The sequence below is a fragment of the Schistocerca serialis genome, chromosome 4 (assembly GCF_023864345.2).
Source record: "Schistocerca serialis cubense isolate TAMUIC-IGC-003099 chromosome 4, iqSchSeri2.2, whole genome shotgun sequence".
NCBI lineage: Eukaryota > Metazoa > Arthropoda > Insecta > Orthoptera > Acrididae > Schistocerca > Schistocerca serialis.
In genome coordinates, this window is record NC_064641.1 from 835,279,101 (window position 1) to 835,306,533 (window position 27,433).

The 27,433-nt window shown below is 43.7% G+C and overlaps 1 protein-coding gene across 1 annotated transcript in view; it reads left to right on the forward strand.

The window, feature by feature from the left end:
• Positions 1 to 27,433, forward strand: part of LOC126473451 (spondin-1) — a 223,431-nt gene that overhangs the window by 161,857 nt on the left and 34,141 nt on the right. Inside the window, exons 5-8 of the mRNA XM_050100507.1 lie at positions 5,249 to 5,455; positions 5,659 to 5,782; positions 15,772 to 15,902; positions 23,967 to 24,201. Coding sequence (XP_049956464.1) covers positions 5,249 to 5,455; positions 5,659 to 5,782; positions 15,772 to 15,902; positions 23,967 to 24,201 — 697 coding nt within the window. The remainder of the gene's footprint in view (positions 1 to 5,248; positions 5,456 to 5,658; positions 5,783 to 15,771; positions 15,903 to 23,966; positions 24,202 to 27,433) is intronic.

The window sequence follows — 27,433 nt, forward strand, 5'->3', positions numbered from 1 at the left end:
ACTTTTTTGCGGTCCAATCGCCGGCGTTTTTCTTGCAGCTCGGTTTTCAAATGGTCCAATAACGATGAATAATCTGCACCTGTAGTAGTTTTACCCTTTTCCAGATAGTCGATGAGGATTATTCCTTGCGAATCCCAAAAGACAGTTGCCATAACCGTTCCGGCCGAAGGAATGGTCTTCGCCTTTATTGGTGCAGGTTCTCCCTTGGTAACCCTTTGTTTAGATTGTTATTTTGTCTCAGGAGTATAGTAATGTATCCATGTTTCATCCACAGTGTCGAAAAGACACTTAAGGTCCTATGGATTCTTCCTGAACAGCAGCAAACCATCCTTCGAACACTTCACACGATTTCGTTTTTGGTCAAGCGTGATTAATCGCGAGACCCATCTTGCGGATAGCTTTCTTATGTCCAAATGTTTATGCAAAATATTATATACCCGTTCATTCGAAATGCCCACAGCACTAGCAATCTCACGCACCTTTACTCTTCTGTCACCCATCACCATATCATGGATTTTATCAATGATTTCTGGAGTCGTAACCTCCACAGGACGTCCAGAACGTCAGCGTAACTTGTGCCCATATGGCCCCTCTGAAAATTTTGAAACCGCTTATAAACTGTTCTAATCGGAGGTGCAGAGTCACCGTAAAGTTTATCAAGCTTCTCTTTAGTCTCCTGAGGCGTTTTTCCTTTCATAAAGTAATGTTTAATCACCATACGAAATTCTTTTTCGTGCATTTTTTGACAACCACTCGACTTCCTTGATTCACACGATTGCCAAACACAAAGAAATAGACCAATATGGCTGAAATTTGGTGTGCGTTCTTCCCAAAGATGCTACTAACTAAACATGACCTCGATATGCACCAGTGATGCTATCTCTCGGAATTTGCACGGTCTTTTCAAACGCCCCCCGTATTTATCTGAGGATTAATTAGGAAACATTTATTGGCAGACTCGGATCGGTCTTCCGCACTGCTGCTTTTACGAAATAGTCTGAAAAAGAGTCTCCAGCCTCGCTTTGACCCAAGAGACAGGTTTAGACTTGTGTGCGCGGCAAATCAATGATTAATTGCCTATAGCTGTCTAACTGCATTCAGAGAGTTTCTGAGTATGGGTCATTGAACTGGAAAACGTACAGCGCTATTGGTCAATACACCGCCTCCAAATGGTACCAAGCAACTTCAACCGACAATGTTCACAAGGACAGAACTGGGTAACACTTCAAACTCAGTAGGTCGGAAGTCACACAAAAAATTCAACTTTTCGCCGTGCAAATATGATTTATTAGAGTCTGTTGCATCTCACCAAGTCCGCCTCTTGCATTAAATATCACCTAAAGCTAGCAAACGGCTTCGCGTGTGCTGTGAGGCAAGTGCACACTCACTACAGCACAACGATCTCCTAGAGAACTAGGAAATGACGAATCTGAATGCCCCCCCCCCTCCCCCCCCACACACACACACACAAACGGGAACGCATTTTCGAGTTACTGTATGCCTTCTGTATCGGAAAAATAACTTAGAGTATCAGTGACAACTGACTTCAGAATTGCTAAACACTTTTAAACACAACCTCCAACCCAGAGGCCACGCAATTTCCTACCTACACGAAGGGTTGTTGCCATCTAACTCGTATTTTGCGATCTGCAATAAACTCCCAAAATTACGTTTAAACACTTCGACCTTCCGGCAATGAGGCTTACGAGCAGCCTTATCATACCCATATGATAGAGAAACTGTACCGAAAAATATGTAAATGGTCAGGGAATGAACAGGTCATATGAACGCAAGACATTGCACAACAACACAGAACAACTCATCGCACGATGACCACACCCAAGACTTACAGGGCAAAAACACACGCACAAGAAAACAAAATGGCGCATAATCTCCTACACTGGACTCGCATTCGGGAGGACGAAGGTTCAATCCCGCGTCCAGCAGCCATCCTGATTTAGCTTTTCCGTGATTTCCCTAAATCGCTCCAGGCAAATGCCGGGATGGTACCTTTGAAAGGGCACGGCCGACTTCCTCCCCCATCCTTCCCTAATCCAATGAGACCGATGACCTCGCTGTTTGATCTCTTCCCCTAACAACCCAACCCAACCCCAACTCTCCTACAATAATAAAATTGTTCACAGAATTTACAACACTTTAAAGAAATAGAGCTTTCTAATAGGGTACAAAACAGACAACAGAACACAGAAAAATCTTAGAACACAGGAAACTCCCTCAGTCATAATGGACAGATTAGGCATTTGCGACCTTACATGCGACTCTTGCCAGTCACTATGCACGGGTCAAACATGCATGAACTTTAAAACAAGATATTTAGAAATCTAAGAAGTAACTGCTCCCATAGCACACTTGCTGGCACGTAACAGTCACCTAACTAAAATAGAAAAAGATTTAAAGATATTAGAAACCACCCACAGCCTACTCTACACATTTATAACAGAAGAAAACTTCCACTTATACATTAGCTGATGTAAAACAGATTGTAAACGACTACACTACGATCTACTCGTACTATGCAATGGAGTTCAACTAAACGAGCGGTTCTAGGGGCTTCAGTCCGGAACCGCGCGACTGCTATGGTCGCAGGTTCGAATCCTGCTTTGGGCATGGATGTGTGTGGCGTCAAAAAAATGACTGTGAGCACTATGGGACTAGAACTTAGAACTACTTAAACCTAACTAACCTAGCGACATCATACACATCCATGCCCGAGTCAGGATTCGAACCTGCGACCGTAGCGGTCGCGCGGTTTCAGACTGAAGCGCCTAGAACCGCTCGGACACACCGGCCGGCTGTGTGGTGTCCTTAGGTTAGTTAGGTCTAAGTAGTTCTAAGTTCTAGGGGATTGATGACCTCAGATGTTAAGTCCCATAGTGCTCAGAGCTATTTGAACCTTTCTTTTTTTTCTTTTTTTTTTTTTTTTTTTTACAACTAAACACACTAAAATAGCTGTACAGAAAGACGACACAAACAGATAAACACACACACACAGAGAGAGAGAGAGAGAGCGAGAGAGGGGGGGGGGAGGGGGGAGGGGGGAAGGGAGAGAGGGACAAAGTGAACAAAGTTCAGATTCGGCGGCAAACAAATACGAAAACAAGTGACAGCAACAGGGACTGCGCACGCATTTCCAAGACAGATGAGAATGCAGGAGAGAACGGATAAGTTAGTAATGGTAAAATACAGCCGCGAAATATTTAAACGCTGCAAAATTACGTTGATAGATAAAGTGGTTTATTAAGTCGCCAACCAAACTAACAGTAACATCATTTAGCTGCACATGAGAAGCTACCAATTTACAGTAAGGTAAATAGGATCCTAAAGAACGCAACATTGTAGAAAAATGAGGGTTATAATAACAACTGACAAAAACTGTTCTAGCCCTAATATTGTTGCAATATTTCTTACTTAAAACATGTTTACATTTCACAAAACTGAATAAAAGGACCCACCGATGATGACACAACGATGCTGAAATATGTTTGGGCATTTATATAAAACAGTTGTTTACGTAATAGGCAGACATGAACTACAATAACTTTAGGAGCTGCATAATGGCGTTCTCATTCCATTGCCATCTACCACCAACATACTTCTATGGAAGTGCTGCTTCCTCTCATTAGTTTATCGGTAAGAGGTGCTGGGAAACACGTGATATGTTGCTAAAATCACTAGCCCTTAAGCCGGCCTAGCAGGCTCCGAAATTAGACCACTTCATATGAATTAGGAGAAGACCAGCACATCGGCTCCATGCTGGACACAACATATTTGTACACGATGCCAGCTCTTGAGTCTATAACGGCAATGGGAACGGCTCCGCAGTAAATCCGGGATTATTTTACAGGATAAGAAACTGTACCGTGCTCCGAAGGATACGTTTTGCTATATTCTACACACGTGGAGGATCCTGCATGAAAATGTTTTTGCGACAGCCTCTCGACTGAACACGTAACCGTTCATCCTCGCACAAGACCAGCAACTGTTTGCTACATGACTTGGTCCGGCAGTCTGTATATCTCATGCACATATCCCTGACCTAGCAATGTATCGTTGCATCTACCCTCTATAACTTACAAAAAAAATGGCTCTGAGCGCTATGGGACTTAACATCTATGGTCATCAGTCCCCTAGAACTTAGAACTACTTAAACCTAACTAACCTAAGGACAGCACACAACACCCAGTCATCACGAGGCATATAACTTACAGATTACACAAATAATTAGAATTACAAAACTGCACATAATGTCTGAATTTCAGTACGATGTGATGCTCCCAAGTGGCACAGTCAGAGCCTCTAAATAATAGCATGAAACTTAAGGAAGTGTGGGGATGTTCGCATAGCACAATCTAGGCAATTTGTACACGAGTCTACGATCAATAGTGTTGCTTGCGGAAACGTGACGAACAAATCGCCAATGAGCCATATCCCAAACATTTTCGATGGATGACATTGCTGGATATGGAAACAGTGATGGCTGGCGTTCTTTAAAGAAGGTTTGCATATTCCTCTCAGCTCCTGACCGGTTACTGCTTATACGAAATATGGCACGCTGAGTTGCGGTATTCTCGTTCCAAAAACTTCCTGCCATAACAGTTTAAGAGTAGCATTTTTCCGCTATGCAGCTCAAAAATGCAGGCTGCTGGATCTGGTCATCACACATTTATTTCTTTCCCATGAACTTCAATTTCTCTTTCAGACTTCTCTTTTGTTTCCTGCACTAATTTTCAGCTTTTCAGAAGCTTGAAAACGTGGTGGATAGATTACAACCCTGCCCTCCCCTTCTCAACTACCATCTTCCTTTGATGCCCTTCGACTCTTATAAAGGCCGTCTGGTTTCTATATATGTTGCAGACCCCACATTTTATCACTGACAGCGAGAGAATTTCGAAGAGCGTTTTCCAGTCTACATTCTCAAAAGCTTTTTATTGAACCTACAGATGCTGCAAGTGTGGGTTTGTTTTTCTTCAACCTATTTTCTGAGATGTCCTAGGGTCAGCATTACCTAATTTCTCAGAACCCAAACTGATATTCCCTCAGATCGGATTCTTTGGTATTGGAATTATCACATTCTTCTGAGAGTCTGAAGATATTTCGCCGGAGTCATATATCCTGTATTCACTATGAGAAAGCCCCAGAAACTTTTATAAGCTACGTTGTTTTAAGAGTTGTTTCTCGAACTGCACATGAAGCCTAAGTTACAGCACGGTTTTGGACGTGGTTTCAGATGGTGTTCGAGGGCATCTGGTCGAACAAGACCCACCCCAAGGACTTCCCATTTTCGCTGTGGCTCACGCACTTCAGCGACGTGATCGGGGCGACGCACGAGCGCAACTTCTCCTTCTGGGGTGAGGGCCAGATTGCGACCGACGGGCTGATGCAGGTCGCCGAGTGGGGATCCGTCCGTGGCATGGAGGCCGAGCTGCGGGCCAAGGTGAGTCTCTGGACCTGGGCCTCCGCCTGAGGCTGCTATCTGGTGGACTCCCACCAACTGCCGAATACTGCGTATGGCGAAACTTTGGGAAATTGCCTAAACAAATTTCGGACATCGAGTCCGAAATCTGAATACCTTGGATATTCTACTGAATATAGTGTTAGACGTTCAGGATAATAAGCTAAACACGTTTCTCCCAACAGAGCAAGCACCTGCGGACGCTCATCAAGGCGGCTGGCCTCTGGTACCCGAGGGTCAACTCCAACACGAGCGCCAACTTCAGGGTGGACCGGCGCCACCCTCTCGTCTCGCTGGTGTCCATGCTGGGTAAGACTGCCAACCACCTTGCTGTAATCTTAAACTGGAAGTAGACTCCCTGATAAATGATGGACAAAACAATTACTACGCTTGTGTTTGACTGAGCTTTTCCTGTGTGAACACGTGCCTTTCGTCCTGCAATTACCTAAGAGTGATGTCACAACAGCGCTTCCTAAGTTTTACAGTCAGGGCATTGAACGGTCAGAGGTTAAATATGAAATGGCAAACACTTGAGGATTCACGTCAATTGTCCTGTGAAAGTCTGCTTACGACATTTCAAGGACCACATTAAATGAGAACTTAGAGGTAATCTTCAGCTCACTACATACGCCGCCTCTACGGACCGTGAAGACAAGACCTGGTTAATCAGGTAGCTAACATAGAAGAATTTAAGCAGTCACTGTTCCCGCTCGCCATACGCGATTAGAACGGGAAGAAACCCTAACTCGTGATATCCTCTAACATGCACTTCACAGTGGTTTGTACAGGATGCATTAGCTGCAGGTATTCTGTTTTTACGTCTGCTTTCTAATGTTTCCGAGTGTTCACTTCATATGTCAATAAAAGTTTTCGCCTACCCATGATGAGCGAACAGGTATCGTAAAACTGTTACGCAGCGAAAAAGAAATTTTTATGACGTATCTAAAAAATTGTTATATCGTAATTTCGCCCTGAGACAAAGACTTATACCGCTATTCGAAAAAGGGGGTAAAGTACGTTCTGAAAGTTTCTAATAGATAAAAACTGTTTGTCGGACCAAGGTTCAAAACCGGAACCATGCTATTCGCAAACAATGCTACCCGGACATAGCTCTCACAGCTTTAATTAGGGATGCCACTTTTCAAGAAGCCCTGAGCTGGACTACGTTTCTAGCAAATGGAATGAAGAAAATGTTAATAGTTTGCCACAAGTATCATAAGTAATATTAAACAGTTTTTATATCTACATGGTCTAAACATATCAAAATTGAGTTTTAATATTACGTTAACACAAAAATAAAAAAGGAAGTCTTCTCCTTTTCATTCTTATTTATAATTATGGATTTGCCACTTAAACATGAAATGAATTTTTAAATGGACATTTACAGGCATAAAATAAGTTCAATTCAAAGTTCAGACAAAAAAGAGATAAAAATCTTCAAGAAAATGTCTAACAATAACATAACTGTTTCGTATTTTTGAAAGCATGTATTGCTTTGGTCTTTGCTGCTTTCGTTAGTCCTTCGTTATCCCCTTTCTCTTTCAAAAATTTTAATAATTCGCTACAACTTACAGAAAAGTTCACTTTTATTTCATGTTCTCTTTTCATTAAGGCCGCGGACATCCGATTTCTTTCTTCTGGACACAATTTTTTCATTATACTGAAGATACTTTCAGCAAATGAGTTGCTGGTAGGAATTAAAAATAAGCCTAAGCAGTTGGAAATGGGAGGCGTCAGTTGTGGTCTGCTGCTAAGAGAAATGTACTCAAATCTAGTCTTTTGGTTTTCTTTTATCGACTCCAGCGTATGCATTCTAGAAATCACAGAATTCATTGTGTAACTGATCCTCACCCAGGTTGAGATTCAATTTCTTGGGAAAGCGTCTATGGGGTTTTCTTGGAGTCTTCATAAAAACCTAGCAATCTCTGGCGTATCCCGGGATTAACATCGAAGTACTGAACTTGCGTTGAGTGTAAGATTTTGTATTTCCTCGATTTGGAGCATCTGAGGACACAGAAAAATAAAAGGCTTTGTGAAGCGTGCCTACGACTACATCTCGACTGTATGGGCCTAGAACGTTTTCCGAGATAACCGTTGCCTTGCATTGTGTATTGAACCGGGGACCTAGAAACGACGGAGATGCTTCGTCCCTGCCGTGGCCCTCAGTGGTTCACAACCCCACAAAAGGGTACAGCAGTCCACTCACCCCACCGCCGCCTCACACCGAACCCAGGGTTGTTGTGCGGTTTGGCCTCCAGGAACCCCTTCCCCCGGGAACGTGTATACTAGATGAGTGTAACACCAAATGTTTGCGCAGCAATCGCCGACATAGTGTAACTGAGGCGGAATAAGGGGAACCAGCATGTTGTTATCAATGGAGACACGTCTACAGACGTTAAAGTAACCTCTGGCGTGCCACAGGGGAGTGTTATGGGACCATTGCTTTTCACAATATATATAAATGACCTAGTAGATAGTGTCGGAAGTTCCATGCGGCTTTTCGCGGATGATGCTGTAGTATACAGAGAAGTTGCTGCATTAGAAAATTGTAGCGAAATGCAGGAAGATCTGCAGCGGATAGCCACTTGGTGCAGGGAGTGGCAACTGTCCCTTAACATAGACAAATGTAATGTATTGCGAGTACATAGAAAGAAGGATCCTTTATTGTATGATTATATGATAGCGGAACAAACACTGGTAGCAGTTACTTCTGTAAAATATCTGCGAGTATGCGTGCGGAACGATTTGAAGTGGAATGATCATATAAAATTAATTGTTGGTAAGGCGGGTACCAGGTTGAGATTCATTGGTTCAAATGGCTCTGAGCACTATGGGACTTAACATCTATGGTCATCAGTCCCCTAGAACTTAGAACTACTTAAACCTAACTAACCTAAGGACATCACACAACACCCAGCCATCACGAGGCAGAGAAAATCCCTGACCCCGCCGGGAATCGAACCCGGGAACCCGGGCGTGGGAAGCGAGAACGCTACCGCACGACCACGAGATGCGGGCGCGATTCATTGGGAGAGTGCTTAGAAAATGTAGTCCATCAACAAAGGAGGTGGCTTACAAAACTCTCGTTCGACCTATACTTGAGTATTGCTCATCAGTGTGGGATCCGTACCAGATCGGTTTGACGGAGGAGATAGAGAAGATCCAAAGAAGAGCGGCGCGTTTCGTCACAGGGTTATTTGGTAACCGTGATAGCGTTACGGAGATGTTTAACAAACTCAAGTGGCAGACTCTGCAAGAGAGGCGCTCTGCATCGCGGTGTAGCTTGCTCGCCAGGTTTCGAGAGGGTGCGTTTCTGGATGAGGTATCGAATATATTGCTTCCCCCTACTTGTACCTCCCGAGGAGATCACGAATGTAAAATTAGAGAGATTAGAGCGCGCACGGAGGCTTTCAGACAGTCGTTCTTCCCGCGAACCATACGCGACTGGAACAGGAAAGGGAGGTAATGACAGTGGCACGTAAAATGCCCTCCGCCACACACCTTTGGGTGGCTTGCAGAGTATAAATGTAGATGTAGATGTAGCATTCGCTGAGGCAGATGGAAAACCGCCTTCAAAACCATCCACAGGCTGGCCGGCACACCGGACCTCGGCACTAATCCGCCGAGCGGATTCGTGCCGGGGGCCAGTACGCCTTACCGCTCAGGAAGCAGCGCGTTAGACTGCGCGGCTAGCAGGGCGGGCTAACCGTTTCCTTAGTTCTCCTACAGGAAAATTTAGATACAATATTACTGTCTGCCAACGAGGGATGATACGATTTCATTTGGCTGTCCAATGATTTGTAGCTAAGGCAGTGTTTTACACTGTTCAGACGTATATCTTTTTCTCAAATAAAATTGTAATTGTTGTTTTACGACACTGCTGTCGTCTCAGAATGTGTTTTTGTGTCTTCTAATGATCAATACAGTTTTTCTTCCTTTAAAACGAGGCAGGGAAAATCGCACTCTTTGCTGTGAAGTCGTTTTCTTTCATCAGCCATGTGGAAAAATCTTAACTATTCTTTGTTGAATTTTCTTCTTGGGGATAAACGAACTTGAGGTTCAAATGGTTCAAATGGCTCTGAGCACTATGGGACTTAACATCTGTGGTCATCAGTCCCCTAGAACATAGAACTACTTAAACCTAACTAACCTAAGGACACCACACACATCCATGCCCGAGGCAGGATTCGAACCTGCGACCGTAGCAGTCGCGTGGTTCCGGACTGAGCGCCTAGAACCGCTAGACCACCGACGAACTTGAGGAACTATGTTCATCATTGGAGGAAGGACGAATCAACTTTTGCGAACGCAGATCCTTTCCGTAAAATGCTCAAAGAAAACATGGAACATGCTGGCAACTTAACTGCCCAATAATCTCTCATTTAACAGGAAAATGCGTAGTTTGAATCATGTTTAATCATTGGATGAGGAAATTATACACATTCTTTCTCGTCGTTCGCTTAACTCGAAAATTCGGAACAAGGCTGGACGAAAGTGTGTCTCGAGTCCCTTTACCCGGGATCCTGGACTGTACTTTAAACACCAGGACAATCTGTGCGGGTGACAATCCTAGGAAAATTTCTTTTCAGAGGGTTAGACAGGAGGCTATACTTGCTCATTGTAATACTAGCTCCTTCGGCAATAAAACTTACTAAGTTTTCCTTATTTGGTATATTCTCCAAGTTTAGGCATCCAATCAGACTGTTGTAAAGATTTACGGCGTTTGTCTCAGTTGCTGCAGTCATATCAAAAAATGCATGACTTATCCTTCCATGTCCTACGTCCACTATAGCAACACCGCACAACTGATTGGTAGGCCTACAACTGAGATCAGCTGATTCATAAACAGTTACTGAAAACTTAAATTTGCGAAGCGTATAACGTGGCGTGTCTGTACTTTCGCCACCTGTAACATGTTCCACATTGCAGTTGCTTTCGCTCTACCACATGTAAATTTTAGGGCAATTTATGAATCGAAAGATACTGACTTCAGTAATGCAGGCAAATGTTCTATAACGTTGCAAGATACGTAGTGTTCACCTATGAATGCTCAGAGCCATATTACCGTCTCCTTAAGTTAATTGTTCACATTTCAGTCCTGGAACGAAAGTGAAGTTAGAAGTTCTCTGCTCTATCGGTCTTGCAGCACATTGCACATGCCTCTGCGTTTCTATATGTCTATGAAGAATAGTTTTCCCTCCAGAAGTAATATTTTTACTTTCATACACCTTAGAACGTGAAAAATTATCTGCAACTCGAACTGGTGGTTTTTTTTTTTTTGGGGGGGGGGGTTCACTTTCCCGCTCAGTTTTGTAGTTTTGAGTGTACTTCACTTTTTTCCGAGCTTATACGCTCATTACTGCGTTGAACTTTTTCAAACCTTTGTGCACCAACTGCAGGGCTAGAAACACACTACGCGCAACTAACCAGCGGTCTGAGGCATCCAACTTCAACAGTGAAACGCAGTGAACCAGTAATTGTTGGCAGTATGCACCGCGATGACTGTATACATTATTTACGTTTCCAAACTCTTCACTCATACTATTCGCATAACTAAGGACAGTTGACAGCAAGTGACACGTCTTAACCACCTCCATTACTCTATAATACTATGACACCATAGCTTTGCAAACATATAAGACATTGTTCCCTATGTTGTTCACATAATTGTACCTACGAAAGTAATAATACCATGTGAACAGCTTGCTTTCTTGGAACGAAGGGTATATGGCAGCCTAATTTTTACAGTATTATAAGGAAATAAATACACAAAGGAATTAATTGCATAAGCTGTTAGTGGGTGTTGTGTCTAGACAAGACACAATGAGAGGAAGCCGAAAGGCACGCGTTTAAACTCACGCAGGCTGGCGTGAGGTCTGAAACAGGATACGTAATGAATGCTATAAAGAAAAGTACGTAGCTTCTGGAATACTTAACTTTAATCCATAATTGTAGAACATCGCTCTTGATGATACATGCTTCATATAATAAATATCAATTGAATACGGCGCCTTGCTAGGTCGTAGCAATTGACTTAGCTGAAGGCTATGCTAACTATCTTCTCGGCAAATGAGAGAGTCTTCGTCAGTGTAGCATCGCTAGCAAAGTCGGCTGTACAACTGGGGCGAGTGCTAGTAAGTCTCTCTAGACCTGCCGTGTGGTGGCGCTCGGTCTGCGATCACTGACAGTGGCGACACGCGGGTCCGACTTATACTACCGGACCGCGGCCGATTTAAAAGCTACCACCTAGCAAGTGTGGTGTCTGGCGGTGACACCACAGTGGGCATTGATTTAAATCAAAGGAAAAAGTTGAAAATTTGTGCCGGATCAGGATCTGAACCGATATCTCTTCCTTACTAGGCAAATGCGCTGACCACTGCGCCATCCAGACACACTGCTCACTGCAGCTGCACTGATTACCCTAGCACACCTCCCATCAGACACAAATTCTCAACTTATCTTACCACTGCGTCCGTCAGCACATGTAGGGAAAGAAATGGCAATTTTTATTTTCTGCTTAGAGTTATTGTTGCCTACGCACATACACAATGCGATCGAAAGTATCCGGACACCTGGCTGAAAATGACTCAGAATTTGTGGCGCCCTCCATCGGTAATGCTGGAATTCAATATGGTATTGGCCCATCCTTGGCCATGTGACAGCTTCCACTCTCGCAGGCATACGTTCAATCAGGTGCTGGAAGGTTTCTTGGGGAATGGCAGCCCATTCTTCGAGGAGTGCTGGACTAAGGAGAGGTATCGATGTCGATCGGCGAGGCCTGGCACGACGTCGACATTCCAAAACATCCCAAAAGTGTTATGTAGGATTAAGGTCAGGACTCTGTGCAGGCCAGTCCATTACAGAGATGTTATGAACAGGTGCTCGATCGTGTTGAAAGATACAATCGCCATCCCCGAACTGTTCTTCAACAGCGGGAAGCTAGAAGGTGCTTGAAACATCAGTGTAGGGCTGTGCTGCAATAGTGCGACACAAAACAACAAGGGGTGCAAGCCCCCTCCATGAAAAACACGACCACACCATAACACCACCGCCTCCGAATTTCACTGTTGGCAATACACACGCTGGCAGATACCGTTCACCGGGCATTCGCCATACCCACACTCTGCCATCGGATCGCCACATTGTGTACCATGATAAGTCACTCCACACAACGTTTTTCCACTGTTCAATCGTCCAATGTTTACACTCCTTACACCAAGCGAGGCGTTGTTTGGCATTTACCAGCGTGATGTGTGGCTTACGAGCAGCCGCCCGACCATGAAATCAAAGTTTTCTCACCTCCCGCCGAACTGTTATAGTACTTGCTGTGGATCCTGATGCAGTTTGAAATTACTGTGTGATGGTCTGGATAGATGTCTGCCTATTACACATTACGACCCTCTTCAACTGTCGGCAGTCTCCGTCAGTCAAAAGACGAGGTTAGCCTGTACGCTTTTTTGCTGTACGTGTCCCCTCACGTTTCCACTTCACCATCACATCGGAAACAGTGGACCTAGGGATGTTTAGGAGTGTGGAAATCTCGTGTGCAGACGTAAGACACAAGTGACACCTAATCACCTGACCACGTTCGAAGTCCGTGAGTTACGCGGAGCGCCCCATTCTGCTCACTCACGATTTCTAGTGACTACTGGGGTCGCTGATACGGAGTACCTTGGCAGTAGGTGGCTGCACAATGCACCTAATATGAAAAACGTATGTTTTTGGAGGTGTACGGATACTTTTCATCACATAGAGTATTATGGTGGGCGGTCAAATGAAGACGGAATACCCGCCACAACGGGATCATAAATACAGTATCATCCTGTCTTCCTTTATAATTTTGTCGACCCACGTAGCCAGCGATGCTATAACGGCCTTATGATCACTGATTCTCTGCTCTACGATGAGATGAAAAGTTCAGTCTTCTTAGTAACCTCACGAGACGGTTCTCTGATTAATTACTCGAGATATCTTTCGGACAAGGCATGTAGAACAATTTCAAACGATTTTCTGTCCCCCCTATCCGCCCTAACCCTGAAGTCCCTACGGCTGGTAAGTTGAAGTCTCCCCCTAACCCAACACGACCAAGAAATTTACGCGCAATATTCTCCAGGTTTTTCTCGAAATGTACCGTCAACAATGCTCGTAAGGCGGGGGTCTATAATAGCATTCGATTATCATGCCTGATCCGCTTTTTAAAATTATTTTCAGCTAAACTACTTCGCATTCGAAATCTGTATTAACCTCGTAGATCTTATTGTATTATTTACGGCTACAAAAGCCTCCCCATCATTGACGTCCAACCTACATGGATCTTTGCAGTGTTCATTCCAAGCTGAATTCAGAACTTCGTTGCTATCAACATCTGGTTTCAGCCAGCTTTCTGTTCCTAACACCTTAAGGGAATTATTACTGTTCGTAAACAAGAGTAGTTCTGGGGTCTTCCCAAGTACTTCAAATATACTAATTTCACTTTCTCTTTTATTGCTCTGTCATGAGGAATATTTCTCTCTGAAATTGTTGAGGCTACTATTCTTCCCTCTCTGTAATCAAAATATTTACCAGCCCTGTGGAGGGATTCCTCTATTCTAAAACAACCCATATGTGCACGCCACATGTATGCCGCTATCCTAGTGGCCACTTCTTGCATGTAGTGCACGACCGAGTTATTAAGAGGTATCCTACAGTTCTCCACCCAGTAGTGGTGGTCGGCAAACACGCATCCAAGATCGTCACAGAGTCGACTGAGACACTAGTTAAGCCTTCCACTCGGCTTCAAACCAGAGGACTATGATCGGCTTTGGGAACAATGTTGCAAATTGCTAGCTCAGCTTCCACCACACGGTCGTGGCTAGTTGTCTTCAACAATGCAGCGAACTGCCTGTAGAAACCGCAGATAGCTTCTGAATCTAAGTGTCAGGCGTCACTGGTGTAAGCCACGATTTGCATTCAGGTGCAGCTGGTATACCCACAACCCCGCGGACAACAGTCCTCCTTCCCGCCCTGCCTCCTATTTTCTCAAGAGGCTTCATTGCTCGGCAACGATGGAACTCCCAGTGACCAACAAACGCACCTTCCGCGCTTCTCTGGAACCTTTCAGGAAGATCGATTCTAGTTCTAACAGAGCAGGCTTCCTGTGCTGGCTCAGGTGTACTTACAGCAATGGGAAAGACGTCCAGAATGAGATTTTCACTCTGCAGCGGAGTGTGCGCTGGCAGATTAAAACTGTGTGCCGGACCGAGACTCGAACTCTGGACCTTTGCCTTTCGCGGGCAAGTGCTCTACCATCTGAGCTACCCAAGCACGACTCACACCCCGTCCTCACAGCTTTACTTCTGCCAGTACCTCGTTTCCTACCTTCCATCTGCCAGGAAGTTTCATATCAGCGCACACTCCACTGCAGAGTGAAAATTTCATTCTGGCTTTGGATTTCTTTGGCGGCATAGATGTGAAATGTTTGTACTGTTGCCTTTGCTGTTTGCCCTCAGGCTGTCGGAATGCTGCTGGATGGAATCATCCTGTTGAACGATAACACGCGGCCCCACATTGCCAATTGGAAGAAGGCTATGCTTCAGCGGTTCGGTTGGGAAACACTGCAGAATCCTCCGTACAGCCCGGACTACTCGTGAAATGGATCCTTAAGCGGCTGTCCACGTTCTACGAAACAGGAATTGATCGTCTTATCTCCCAGTGGGATAAATGTCTTAATGCGTGTGGTGTTCCGTTTTCATTTGACTGCTACTGATATAAACAGATAAGCAGAGATTTAAAATAAAATCCATGCGAGGAATAAACTTTAAGAAAGTGGGCTCAGCACTTGGGGCTAATAAGAGAGATGAGGAATTCACAGAAGGAAGGCCCAAAACGTAATTATCATCTCGAGAAACAACGAATTAATCAAATAGTTTACCAGCATTCTACAAAGTAAAATTACTTTGAAAGAATAAACTCAATGTGATAAAAACAGGAGATTTGTTCTGTTTTGCTTTTTAGTTTTTTCAAAAAGCAGGACATCTCCTGGAAAGGCAGCAGATCTGACAACAATGGCTGTTGATTGTTTTAAAGCCATGTTTACATGTATCACAATTAAAGCGGAAAACAAGTTCGCAGGGCTAGTTAGAGCTCATGCAAAAGTGTATAAATTTTCAAGGCGAATATTTCGAAAACTAATAAAACTATCTTTACAAAAAAATAATTTTTTCAAGTGTTTGTAAAAACATAAAAGACAGCCCTCATAGCGGTAGCTGCAGCAACAGCAATCTTGCATATTGTGTTATGCACAATGATCTATTTTGCAGGACCTACCCCAGACTGGATTGTCGGTGTATCAGGCCTTAACTTGTGTAAGAAAGACTGCACCTGGATGGAGGAGAAGATAGTTGACTTGTTTCCATATGACGCAGGAACAGACAGCGGGATAACGTACATGGTGAGTAGCTGATAACGGAGAAACGATCTATGTTAAAAATGTAATCCCACTGATTTTTCTTGACCTTAACTTTTACTCTTGTTCAATGTCACTGTTGTACCATTCGAAATAGCTATCTTCGGCAGTTACACGTCATTGTTTCCAGACTTCGCGCAAGTCTAGAAGGCTTCTGCTGTAAAAACCGCACGAGATAAAAAAAAATACACACCCCAAGAGGACTACTTTGCCAGTACCATGTAATACCGCCTCTAGCATTCATAATTACCACAGACTGGCGAGGAAAGGAGTCCGAAAGTTTCTTCAGATATGTTATATCAGACTGAAAGCACTCACTGATGATTAAACCGGGAAGAGCTACAAAATTGCAGTGATGCTACTTGCTATGTTTCTCGTGCTGTTCCAAATGGGCCCATATATTTTCTGCAGGATTAGGATAGGGTAACTTAACAGGCCAGTGAAGATGTTCATCAGATCAGGAACATATGTGTGCTGCCCTATGAATACAGCTGTTGTCATCTTGGAAGATGAGTGTAGTAGGGGGCAAGGTCAGTGCGAGCGCATTTTGTTAGTGTGGGTTGCCTACATAAGGGGCGGGTATGCAGTCGGAGACAAACCTATTGTTCTCCTTCGATTGACAGGTGATTAACGTATTGTTCTCTTTTGATTGAGAGGTCCTTAACCTATTGTCCTCCCACCCCCTCTCCCTCACCCTGACCCATCAGGAAACCTCCCTCCCTCTCTGCTACAGGTACACTTTCAGGTCTGAGTTATTGGAATAGACTGTCCCACTCTTATCGATTTGATTGACTACTTAATTAAATTGATCAATTAATTAACCTCTCCCCATCTGGTAAACCCCCTCCCCTCCCACTTTCCCTCCCAGAAATCAGCAGGAAAAAGACTCAGATGATCCATCATTTGGAGGAAATTCGGTTGCAGTGTGAGTAAGATTGTTTAAACACTTTAGCAATGTATAGAATATTATTTAATTATTTATGGCAATGTATGGAATATAGTTTATTTATTTAGTTAAAGAATTTGTCCAGAAATCGATTGTTGCGTATAGAATATAGCTTAAACAATTTAGACAATGTGTGGAATATTGTTTATTTAAATAATTTAGGGGATTCAAGGCAGTGTATGGAATATATGGAAATTGGTGGCTCTTTGGAGAGGAAGGATCTCATAACAGGAAATACAAGGGTACATTGTTTACTTACAAAAAATTCAATTTGTGGGGGTTTGATTTCACTTGCTCATCATTCTCTGCTATTTGGAAATATGTAGATCTTGTAAAAAGTATTTGCAAAGGGCAAACATGTTGCATAACCTAATGTTTGACACTGTACTCTGGGTGTATTATCCTAAAGTTCGGCTCTTTGTTGGCACTTAACCTATTTTTCTGTTAAGTGGTTTTCCATGTCACCCCCATTTTGTTAAACTATTGTACCGCCTTTTATATCAAATTATGTAAGTGGTTATGTTCTACCACCATTTTCTGCTACACTTTTCGAATCTCACATGTTTCTGAACGCCATTTCTGGTGCATTCTTCTTTGTCATCTACCCCCTTGAACTATTGAACTGCATTTTACATAAAAATTATGCAAATTAACCTAGTGTGCTACACTTAACCTGCTGTTCTGCTCCATGTCACCCACTCACACACACCCTCCCACTAACTATTGTACTGCTAACACCATATTGATGTAAAAAATTTATGCAAATTAATTAAATCGATATTCTTACATGTATGGGGTAGGTTTTTTTAATTCGCAGCATCCTATGGAAACGATCGCTAGTAAAAAACACATCCCGCTACCTGACGCCCAACGCCGATGCTGCCAACTCCGCACACGCCCCCATGAGTCAGGGTGCAAAGTGACGACACAGCCATCAGCTGCCGAGCCACGCACAGGTGCTCGTTTGAGTCCTGCAAGCATGAGGCGGCGGCATCCCTTTCATACTCGACATCTGAGAAATTCGTGTCAAAATATGTGTTCACCTAGGCGCTGTTGCTTGGACGATGACACATATATGTGGTGTGGGGCCAGCACCTGGAGAGATGTTTGCATAACAGCTGAAAGGTTCTTAATATTATACTGACGTCACATGTCTATGTAAATAACAGCCAAGTCCCCCCTCTGGACGTGCTACAGAAATCTGTTGCAATGATTCCCAGAATAACACCGATTGCATCCTTCCTGATGGTCCTAACAAGGCACCCCGTCCATGATGCATTACCCTTGTATTAGTCAAGATGTGCCACAAATGCTTCTTCTTCCCAGTTCGATTGGGTACCTCCTCATTATTTACACAATCTACCCATCTAATCTTAAGTACCCTTCTGTAGCACCACATAATCTCTTCTTGAATAAACTGCTTAAAGTGCGGATTTCACTTTCATACATGGCTACACTCCAGACAATACCTTAAGAAAAGACTATCTCGCATTTAAATTTGTAATTGATGTCAACAACTGTCTCTGTTTTAGTGACGCTTTTCTTGCTATAACCAGTCTGCATTTTCTCTCTTCTCTACTTCCGCCTTCTCAACTTTTGCTTCTCTTTTATGTCCTTTAACTTTTGTAACTACAGTCTGGTATCTGTACAAGTTGTAGATAATTTTGTGTCCCTGTGTTTTATCCCAGATACCATCAGAATTTTAAAGACTACATTCCACTTAAGACTGTCAAAAGCTTTCTCTAAGTCTGCAAACGCTATAAACTCAAGTTTGCCTTTCTTCAGTCTGTCTTCCAGGGTAAGTTGTAGCATCAGTATTACCTCGCGTGTTCAGACAGTCCACCGGAATCCAACTATGTGTTCAAGTTTGTTGGTGTACCCCACACTTCCCCTTCTACATACACTACCTGCTCAGTAGTACCCGAATACTCCTATTTAAGGCGAAATGGACCACTAGATGTCACACAAGGCGGACCTTCCATTATAAAAGGAGGCGACGAGTATTGTGTTGACAGTACAGAAGCAGTAATAGTAGAATGCGTTGATCAAGAGAGCTGAGTGACTTTGAATGTGGACTATCTATTGGATGTCATCCAAGTAACAAAGCTTCAGGGACATTCCAGCCATTACAAAGCTGCCCAAGTCGGCTGTAGGGCATGTAAATGTGATGCGGAAACGCGAATGAATAACCACACCTAAAGCAAGACCAGGCAGACCCCTTATACTGATGGAGAGGGACCATCGAGCGTTGTGAAGGATGGTTGTCCAAAACCGCATGAAACCAGCTAAATGAGGCACTCGTGACTTCCAAAGAGCTACCAGCAGTCCAGCTAGCACAATGACTGTGCGTAGAAAGCTAGAATTAACAGGGTTCAACGGTCTAGCAGGTCCTCATAAGCTACGCATTTCTGTAGTCAGTGCAAAGCGACGTTTGAGACGGTGTAAAGAGCGTCGCAGTTGAACTGTGGATGACTGGAAACGAGTGATTTTGAGGGATATGTCACACTATAGCTTGTGGCAATGCGATGGAAGGGTTCAGGTTTGGCGAATGCATCGAGAACGCTACCTGCCATCATGTGTAGTGCCAACAATGAAGAACGGAGGAGCTTGCGTTACGGAGTGGGGTTGTTTCTCGTGGTTAGGGTGTGGACCCAGTTATTGCACTTAAGTAAATGCTAATTGTGAAAGCATATCATCTCATTTTCCAGCACTGAGTATTGCATAAAGCAGAGAAACAGTTCAGGAACGATATTTGTGTCAGCACGTCGGTGCATAGCACTGTCTGTGAGACAATGGTTTGTAGACAGTAACTTTCTGGAAATCGGCCAGCCTGCCCAAAGTCCCGACCTGGACCAAATGGAACACCTTTGGGGTGAGTTAGTACAGCGACTTCGCTCCAGCCCACAGCGTCCTACGTCACTACCTTTTCTGGTTTCGGCTCTAGAGAAAGAATGAGTTGCCAACTGCTCCACAGACCTGCAGATACATCATTGAAAGTGGTGGTGGGGGCGGTGGTTAATGTTTAACGTCCCGTCGACAACGAGGTCATTAGAGACGGAGCGCATGCTCGGATTAGGGAAAGATTGGGAAGGAAAGCGGCCGTGCCCTTTCAAAGGAACCATCCCGGCATTTGCCTGAAACGATTTAGGGAAATTACGGAAAACCTAAATCAGGATGGTTGGAGACGGGATTGAACCGTCGTCCTCCCGAATGCGAGTCCAGTGTGCTAACCACTGCGCCACCTCGCTCGGTCTGAAAGTGGTCCTATCAGAGTTTGAGCCGTTATAAATGTTGTATACGAGGCGGAACTATGGGCCTCATGGAAAAAGAGTGACCCGGCTTGGACACGCAATTTGACACTCAGCCTGATCACGAGGTGTGGCCATTGATTTCACGCGTTGATCACGTAGGCTGACGTGAGGATCAATGAACTATACTTGAGGGATGTATCTGGAACATCTTAGGTGATTAGAAAGTTAGTAGACAAGAATACAATTAAATACTTAGCTTTAATTCAGCATCAGCGATGAACGTCGATCTTGACTTTGTACAATAATATTTACAAGTGCAGTTATAGACTGAACTGCGAATACTTCTTTACAATTCTGATTGCTTCACACATATAGGTCAATTGTCAATGCATAAACTGTATGTGGCGCCTGGCTAGGTCGTAGCTACTGACTTAGCTGAAGGCTATGCTAACTAGCGTCTCTGCAGTTGAGATGTCTGAAGCTATAACAAGTGAACCATTCCTATTAACGTCGGCTTTAGAGCTAGCCAGTGTGCTAGCTTGTCTTGTAAGACCAGCCGAGTGGCGGCGCTCGGTCTGCTAGCGTCGACAGTGGCGACTCGCGGGTCCGGTGTGTACTGACGGACCGCGGCCGATTTGAAGCCAACAACCTAGCAAGTGTGGTGCCTTGCGGTAACACCACAATAAATGCAAAGGGTGGGCATATTCCATATTAATTGCCAGTAATAGGTGTCCAGACACTTTTGAGCAGATAGGGTATTCCTTCCACCTTCCGGCCTCCTCTTCTTGATTAGTCGTGGCTTGCTATCTGAGCTCTTGATTCACACAGCTGCTTCTTTTTAGGGTTCCGTATCTCAATCAGTAATAACAGAACCCTTATCACTTTTTGTCTGTATGTCTGTCCGTCTGTTAAAAGCCTACTTTCTCACGGGACGAACGCAGTTGAAATTTATATCACACACTAAGGCCTACTGCCCCTTGGCGCTACATAAAATTGGACCTCCTAAGTTAATGCAGTCAGAAGATACGACCATTCTCGTAATAAATTTTGACACTCACAAACTCACTCATCAAAACATGTAGGGTACTTCCCTTTACCCTAGAAACATGAAATTTGGCAAAAAGCCAGGGCTCACAATACAAACAAAGGAAAAAATCCGAAAACTGTAAATTTGTAATTATATCACAAGAAAAAAAATTTTTCCTTCATTATCTGACTATTTCTGTTCGTCTGTCTGTCAGGACGCTTTTTTTTTCTTTCTTTTTTTTGAACTGGTAGACATATCAAGTTGAAATATATGTCACGCACTAAGGTCTACTGAATACTTGGCTCTGTAATAAATGTAAGCTTCTAAGTCAATGCAGCCAAAAGATACGCCCATATATCACAAGTTTTGATACTTGTAAACTCACTCATCAGAACCTATAGGGCCCTTCCCGTGATATAGAATCATGAAATTTGCAGGAAGCAAGGTTTCGTGGTCTAAGCAAAGGAAAAAATCTGAAAATTGTTAATTTCTTATTATATCACATGAAGGATATTGCTTTTTGTCATTCGTTATACGTCGTCAAATTTGAAATTAAAGGAATCAGTAGTTCTGCATTCAGACTGATTGGGTTTCAATGGTAAAAGTCAAACATCAGGTAAGAAATGACTTTACTGCTCATGTGACGCATTTCGGAATTTACACATCATCAGATTTCCAGGAGCGATTGCTGCTCATATAGCTCCAAGCTATATGCGAAACGTCATTTCTACGTGCAGCAGTCGTTCTTGGAAATCTGGTGACGGGCAAATTCCGAAGCGCGACATACGATCAGTAATGTCATTCCTTGCCTGATGTTCAATTTTTACCACTGCGTCCCACTCAGCCTGAATGCAGAACTACTGATTGCTATGACAATGGTCGCCTGACTCCTACACGACTTTATGTCACTCTTATATTATTGAAATTAAAAAATTCTCTAAAATCTTGGAATCAATTTCGATAACAGCAAAAATGGTAGAGATTGACAATAACCGGAATGTATGGTACTGTCTACATACATAATTAAGTTTGTACGGAATCCTCAATGCGCAAGTCCTACTCACACGTGGCCAATTGTTTCTCCATTTTTTTTTTATTTTCCTTTAGTCATTGTGCCTTTTCCATAATCAGATACGTCTACAGCACCACATTTTTCTCCAGCAGTTCTTGCTTTGCGATTTTGCACTTTCTGTCTGTCTCATTTTTAGACACCCTAGTTTCCTTTGCCTGCTTCATTTCCGACCTTTTTATATTTTTTCCTTTTGTGAATTCAATTCCGTATCTCGTGTGTTACCTAAGGACTTGTACTGGACCTTTTGTTTTTACCATTTTGTTCCTCCTCTGTCTTCACTACAGCATCTGTTTAAAGTTTCCCATTCCCCTTCTGTTGTGTATAGTGCATCAAATGGCTCTGAGCACTATGGAACTCAACGTCTGAGGTCATCAGTCCCCTAGAACTTAGAACTACTTAAACCTAACTAACCTAAGGACATCACACACATCCATGCCCGTGGCAGGATTCGAACCTGCGACCGTAGCGGTCACGCGGTTCCAAACTGAAGCGCCTAGAACCACACGGCCACACCGGCCGGCTGTATAGTGCATCCTTTCCCTTGTTTCACTCAATCGTTTCTTGCCTGAAGTTTCCTTTAGGACTGTCAACAGCGTATGGTTCATTCAACTTATCGAGTTTCCACCTCCTTAATTTCCTACCTTTTTACAATTTATCAGTTTTCATCTACAGTTCACAACTAATAAATTATAGTCAGGATGCACTTCTGCTCCAATAAATCTTTTGCAACGGAAAAGCTGGTTTCTAAAACCTGTCGTACCACTATATAACGAATCTGAAGCCTTGTGCCTCCGGGTCCATTTGAAACATACAAACTTTTTTTCGTGATTATTAAGCCATGTGTTAACAATGATTAAATTGCGCTTTGTGCAAAATTCCACCAGGCACTTCCTCCTTTAATTGCTGTACTACTTACTTGATTATTTCCAAAAAGTTGTTATGAGAGCGTAGCAAGTTGTTCTTCTGGAGTGGTAGGTTTTCTAAATTTTGTCGACAACATAATGAAACAGGGGACAATTATGAATCGCAATTCCTCGAATCTGTTAACGGCAAAATAAGAAAGCATGAAGAATGAAGCATGTGAAAGAATATATCATAAATAAAATATTCAACCTTAAATAAATATGTATGTCTTCACCTTATTTTGCCTTTCTTTCGTAAAGCTTCAATGTATAGTTAATCACATACAGTGTCATACCTACAGCAGGCGTTAACAAATAATCTTATGTCCTCATGAGTTACCCACATGTGATAGTATCGTGGTGCCAATTTTCAATAGAACAATGCTAATTTGGACGAATTTAAAACTACCGCGCGTGCTGTTCCCACTCGCATTTTCCATCCATAGAGGTATATTCACCTCACACATTCCAATCATTAAGCACGTTTCATTGGTTCCCCTCCAATACCTCTCTTATGCCTGTCATTGGTTACGTCTAGCGGCTGCCGCTTCATATGGGAACGCCGATTCCGCGTGTAGTTTTGACAACAAGAAAACTGCCTGCCGCTGACACGTGCCACACTGCCGCCCTCTAATGAAAACCGGGCTTCAAGCATCGAGCGGTAAACCGCGCCGCTACTATTGATGCATCTTGGGGCAGCGATCTCTCGATGACAATCATGCAGTTGCTGCTAACTTTTCCGAGCGGCATGCCCTAGGGAGACGTGACTCTAACACGCCTCGTGTATAAGAGTTTAGAGCTCGGTCTGCTACGCGTGGAGGGTTTCCGCATTGCGCTTGTTCCTATTGCAGTCCCCAAACACGCCAACGATTCCGCGGGAGAAGATCCACCGCATCACGACGATGTACCCGGAGGACCCGCGGGCGCCGTTCTACGACCCGTCTGGCAGGGAGATGGCGCCGCTGGCTCGCCTCTACCTTTTCCGCGACACCGTCATCGCCAAGAGCTGCGACGAGCAGGACGTGGAAGCCGCGCTCGCAGACCTGGCCATCGAGGAGACCGAGAACACCGAGGACACCACGCGACGTGAGTACCTTCTCCAGTCTGACGAAGCACATCCGCGTCATCTGACAAAAACGGCTCGTCACGCTGTTTTAAATGCACTTTATGTTCTTTGCTGTTACGAGGGTGACTCAAATGAAAACCTTAAAATGTAATAACAAATCGAAATTTCGCGCCGTTATCCTGTAAGTTGGTAAGCCTGCTACAGACAGCTTGCAGAATGGACCGTAGGTGGCAGCATAGTGCAGATGCACACATATCGTCGCAGTATCAGTAGAAAGATGGCCGCCCCACTTGCGACTTGCACCAGGCAATATGAGCGTTCTGTTATTCGGTTTTTGCGTAGTGAAGGTGTGAAACCTATTGAAATTCGTCGACGAATGAAGGTTCAGTACGGTGATGCATGTTTGTCAAAGCAGCAAGTCTACTAATGGAGTAGGAAGTTCGCAAATGGTGTGCCTTCAGTGGAAGATGCTCCTCGTCCAGGTCAGGCACAACGAGTTGTGACTCCACAGGACATTGCAGCAGTTGAAGCCATAGTGAAGGAAAACCGCCTGAGTGGCACTGAATGACATTGCAGCGTGTTTAAAGATTAGTCATGGGTCAGCACACCACATTGTGCATGACGTGCTCGAGTTTCACAAAGTGTCTGAAAGATGGGTGCCACGGCGGCTGACCCTGAAATAAAAGAACGACGTGTTGATGCTTGTGAAGAACTTCTTCGGCGCTTTGAACGAGAAGGTCATGGCTTCCTTGCAAGAATCGTTACTGGGGACGAAACCTGGGTTCACTTCCACCAACCAGAAACGAAGAGAGCGAGCAAGGAATGGCGCCATTCCTCATCACCGAAACCAAAGAAGTTTCGACCAGAAACATCAGCAGGGAATGTTATGCTGACTCTTTTTTGGGACGAAAAAGGCGTCATTTTTTTAGCATTACATGCCTAGAGGGACCACTGTCACCAGTGCATCATACACAGATCTCCTGAAAAATCATCTGCAGCCTGCAACCAAATCAAAGCGACGTGGATTGCTGTCAGCAGGTGTCCTTTTGCAACATGACAATGCAAGGCCCCGCACTGGCCGTACAACAGTTGCAACAATCACACACCTGCATTTTGAGTGTCTTTCTCATCCACCATACTCACCAGACCTTGCCCCAAGTGATTTCCATATGTTTGACCACTCAAAGACGCAATGGGAGGAAAGAAGTTCCGTTCTGATGAAGAGGTACGCGACGCGGTGCATAAGTGGTTGCGCGGACTAGCAAAAGAATTTTTTTCTAAAGGAATTTATGCACTTTGTAAGCGCTGGAGTACTTGCATTGAGCGTGGGAGAGATTATGTTGAAAAGTGATACTGCTTTGTACCACTTCTGCACAATAAATAATATTTTTAAAAATATTTAAGGTTTTCATTCGACTCGCCCTCATAATATAACGTTTATACATACAGGGTGGCCAGAAACAGTCTGACAAGCTTTTAAGGGTGTTGCAGGGGAGGCAGTGCTAAGAAATAACTGTTCAGAAAAGAATTCGATACATTGCGCCATTTCTGACAAGGGAACCTCCCCATCGCACCCCCCTCAGATTTAGTTATAAGTTGGCACAGTGGATAGGCCTTGAAAAACTGAACACTGATCTATCGAGAAAACAGGAAGAAATTGTGTGGAACTATGAAAAAATAAGCAAAATAGACAAACTGAGTAATCCATGTGCAACATAAGTAATATAAAGGACAGTGTGAGCTCAGGAGCGCCGTGGTTAGCGTGACGAACAGCGGAAAGAGAGGTCCTTGGTTCAAGTCTTCCCTCGAGAGAAAAATTTAACTTTTTGTTTTCAGTTTATGTGACAAACTCTTATGTTTTCATCACTTTTTTGGGAGTGATTATCACATCCACAAGAAAACCTAAATCGGGCAAGGTAGAAGAATCTTTTTACCGATTCGCCAAAAAAGTGTACAAGTTAGGTGGGTCGACAACATATTCCTGTCATGTGACGCACATGCCGTCACCAGTGTCGTATAGAATATATCAGATGTTTTCCTGTTGAGGAATCGGTTGAACTATGACCTTGCGATCAAATGTTTTCGGTTCCCATTGGAGAGGCACGTCCTTTCGTCAACTAATCGCACGGTTTGCGGTGCGGTCGCAAAATACAGACACTAAACTTATTACAGTGAACAGAGACGTCAATGAACGAACGGACAGATCATAACTTTGCGAAAATAAAGAAAGTAAAATTTTCAGTCGAGGGAAAATTTGAACCAAAGACATCTCGTTCCGCAGCTGCTCACGCTATCCACGGGACCACGGGGCTCCTGAGCTCATACTGTCCTTAATATTGCCTATCTTGAGCATGAACTACTCAGTTTGTATATTTTGTTTATTTTTTCATAGTTCCACAGAACTTCTTCCTGTTTTCTCGATTAATCTGTGTTCAGTTTTTCAAGGCCTATCCACTGTGCCAACTTATAACTAAATCTGAGGGGGGTGCGATGGGGATGTTCCCTTGTGAGTTAATTACCATTGAAGTTAGCCAATCATGCCTTTGTGCATACAAATTAAAGCGGGCTGCCAGATACACTTAGTGTCAGTTGTTCTCGTAGCGCACGAGAATGTTCAGCCTTTGGCTCCAGTTCCTCCCTTGGTACCGTCCTGTATCCAATTTTGCTATTGCTCTCTTGTTCGGGTCTGGCGACACAGTCTCTGGCGGGCCGTTTGCATTTGCGTGAGCAACGATCTGCTCGGCTAATTTCAGTACTTACTAACTCATAGACGACGCAATGTATCGAATTTTTTTGTTAACAGTTATTACTCAACACAGCCTACCCAGAAATGTCCTTACGAGGTTTTCAGACTGTTTCTGACCATCCCGTATACCGAGCGGTTCATCTAAGACCATAAAGTTACCGTAATTCTGTTTTCACACAAATGAATTGTGAGAAAGCTTTTGGCGATATGTAAGCTCCTTTTCATAGTCATTTTACACTGCCTGATGATGAAAGTCAACCAGTAGAAATGGTTGTATGGCAATGTAACAATGTACTCGTTAACACTAGATTTGTTTACAGTTGCTTCGAACAATGAGCAAGTGTTACAGAGATGCTTCGGGAATTCAATTGGGAATCCCTGGAGGGAAGGCGATGTTCTCTTCGAGAAACACTAGTCAGAAAATTTAGTGAACTGGCTTTTGAAGCAGACTCCAGAACGATTCTACTGCCGCCAACATACATTTCGTGTAAGGACCATGAAGATAA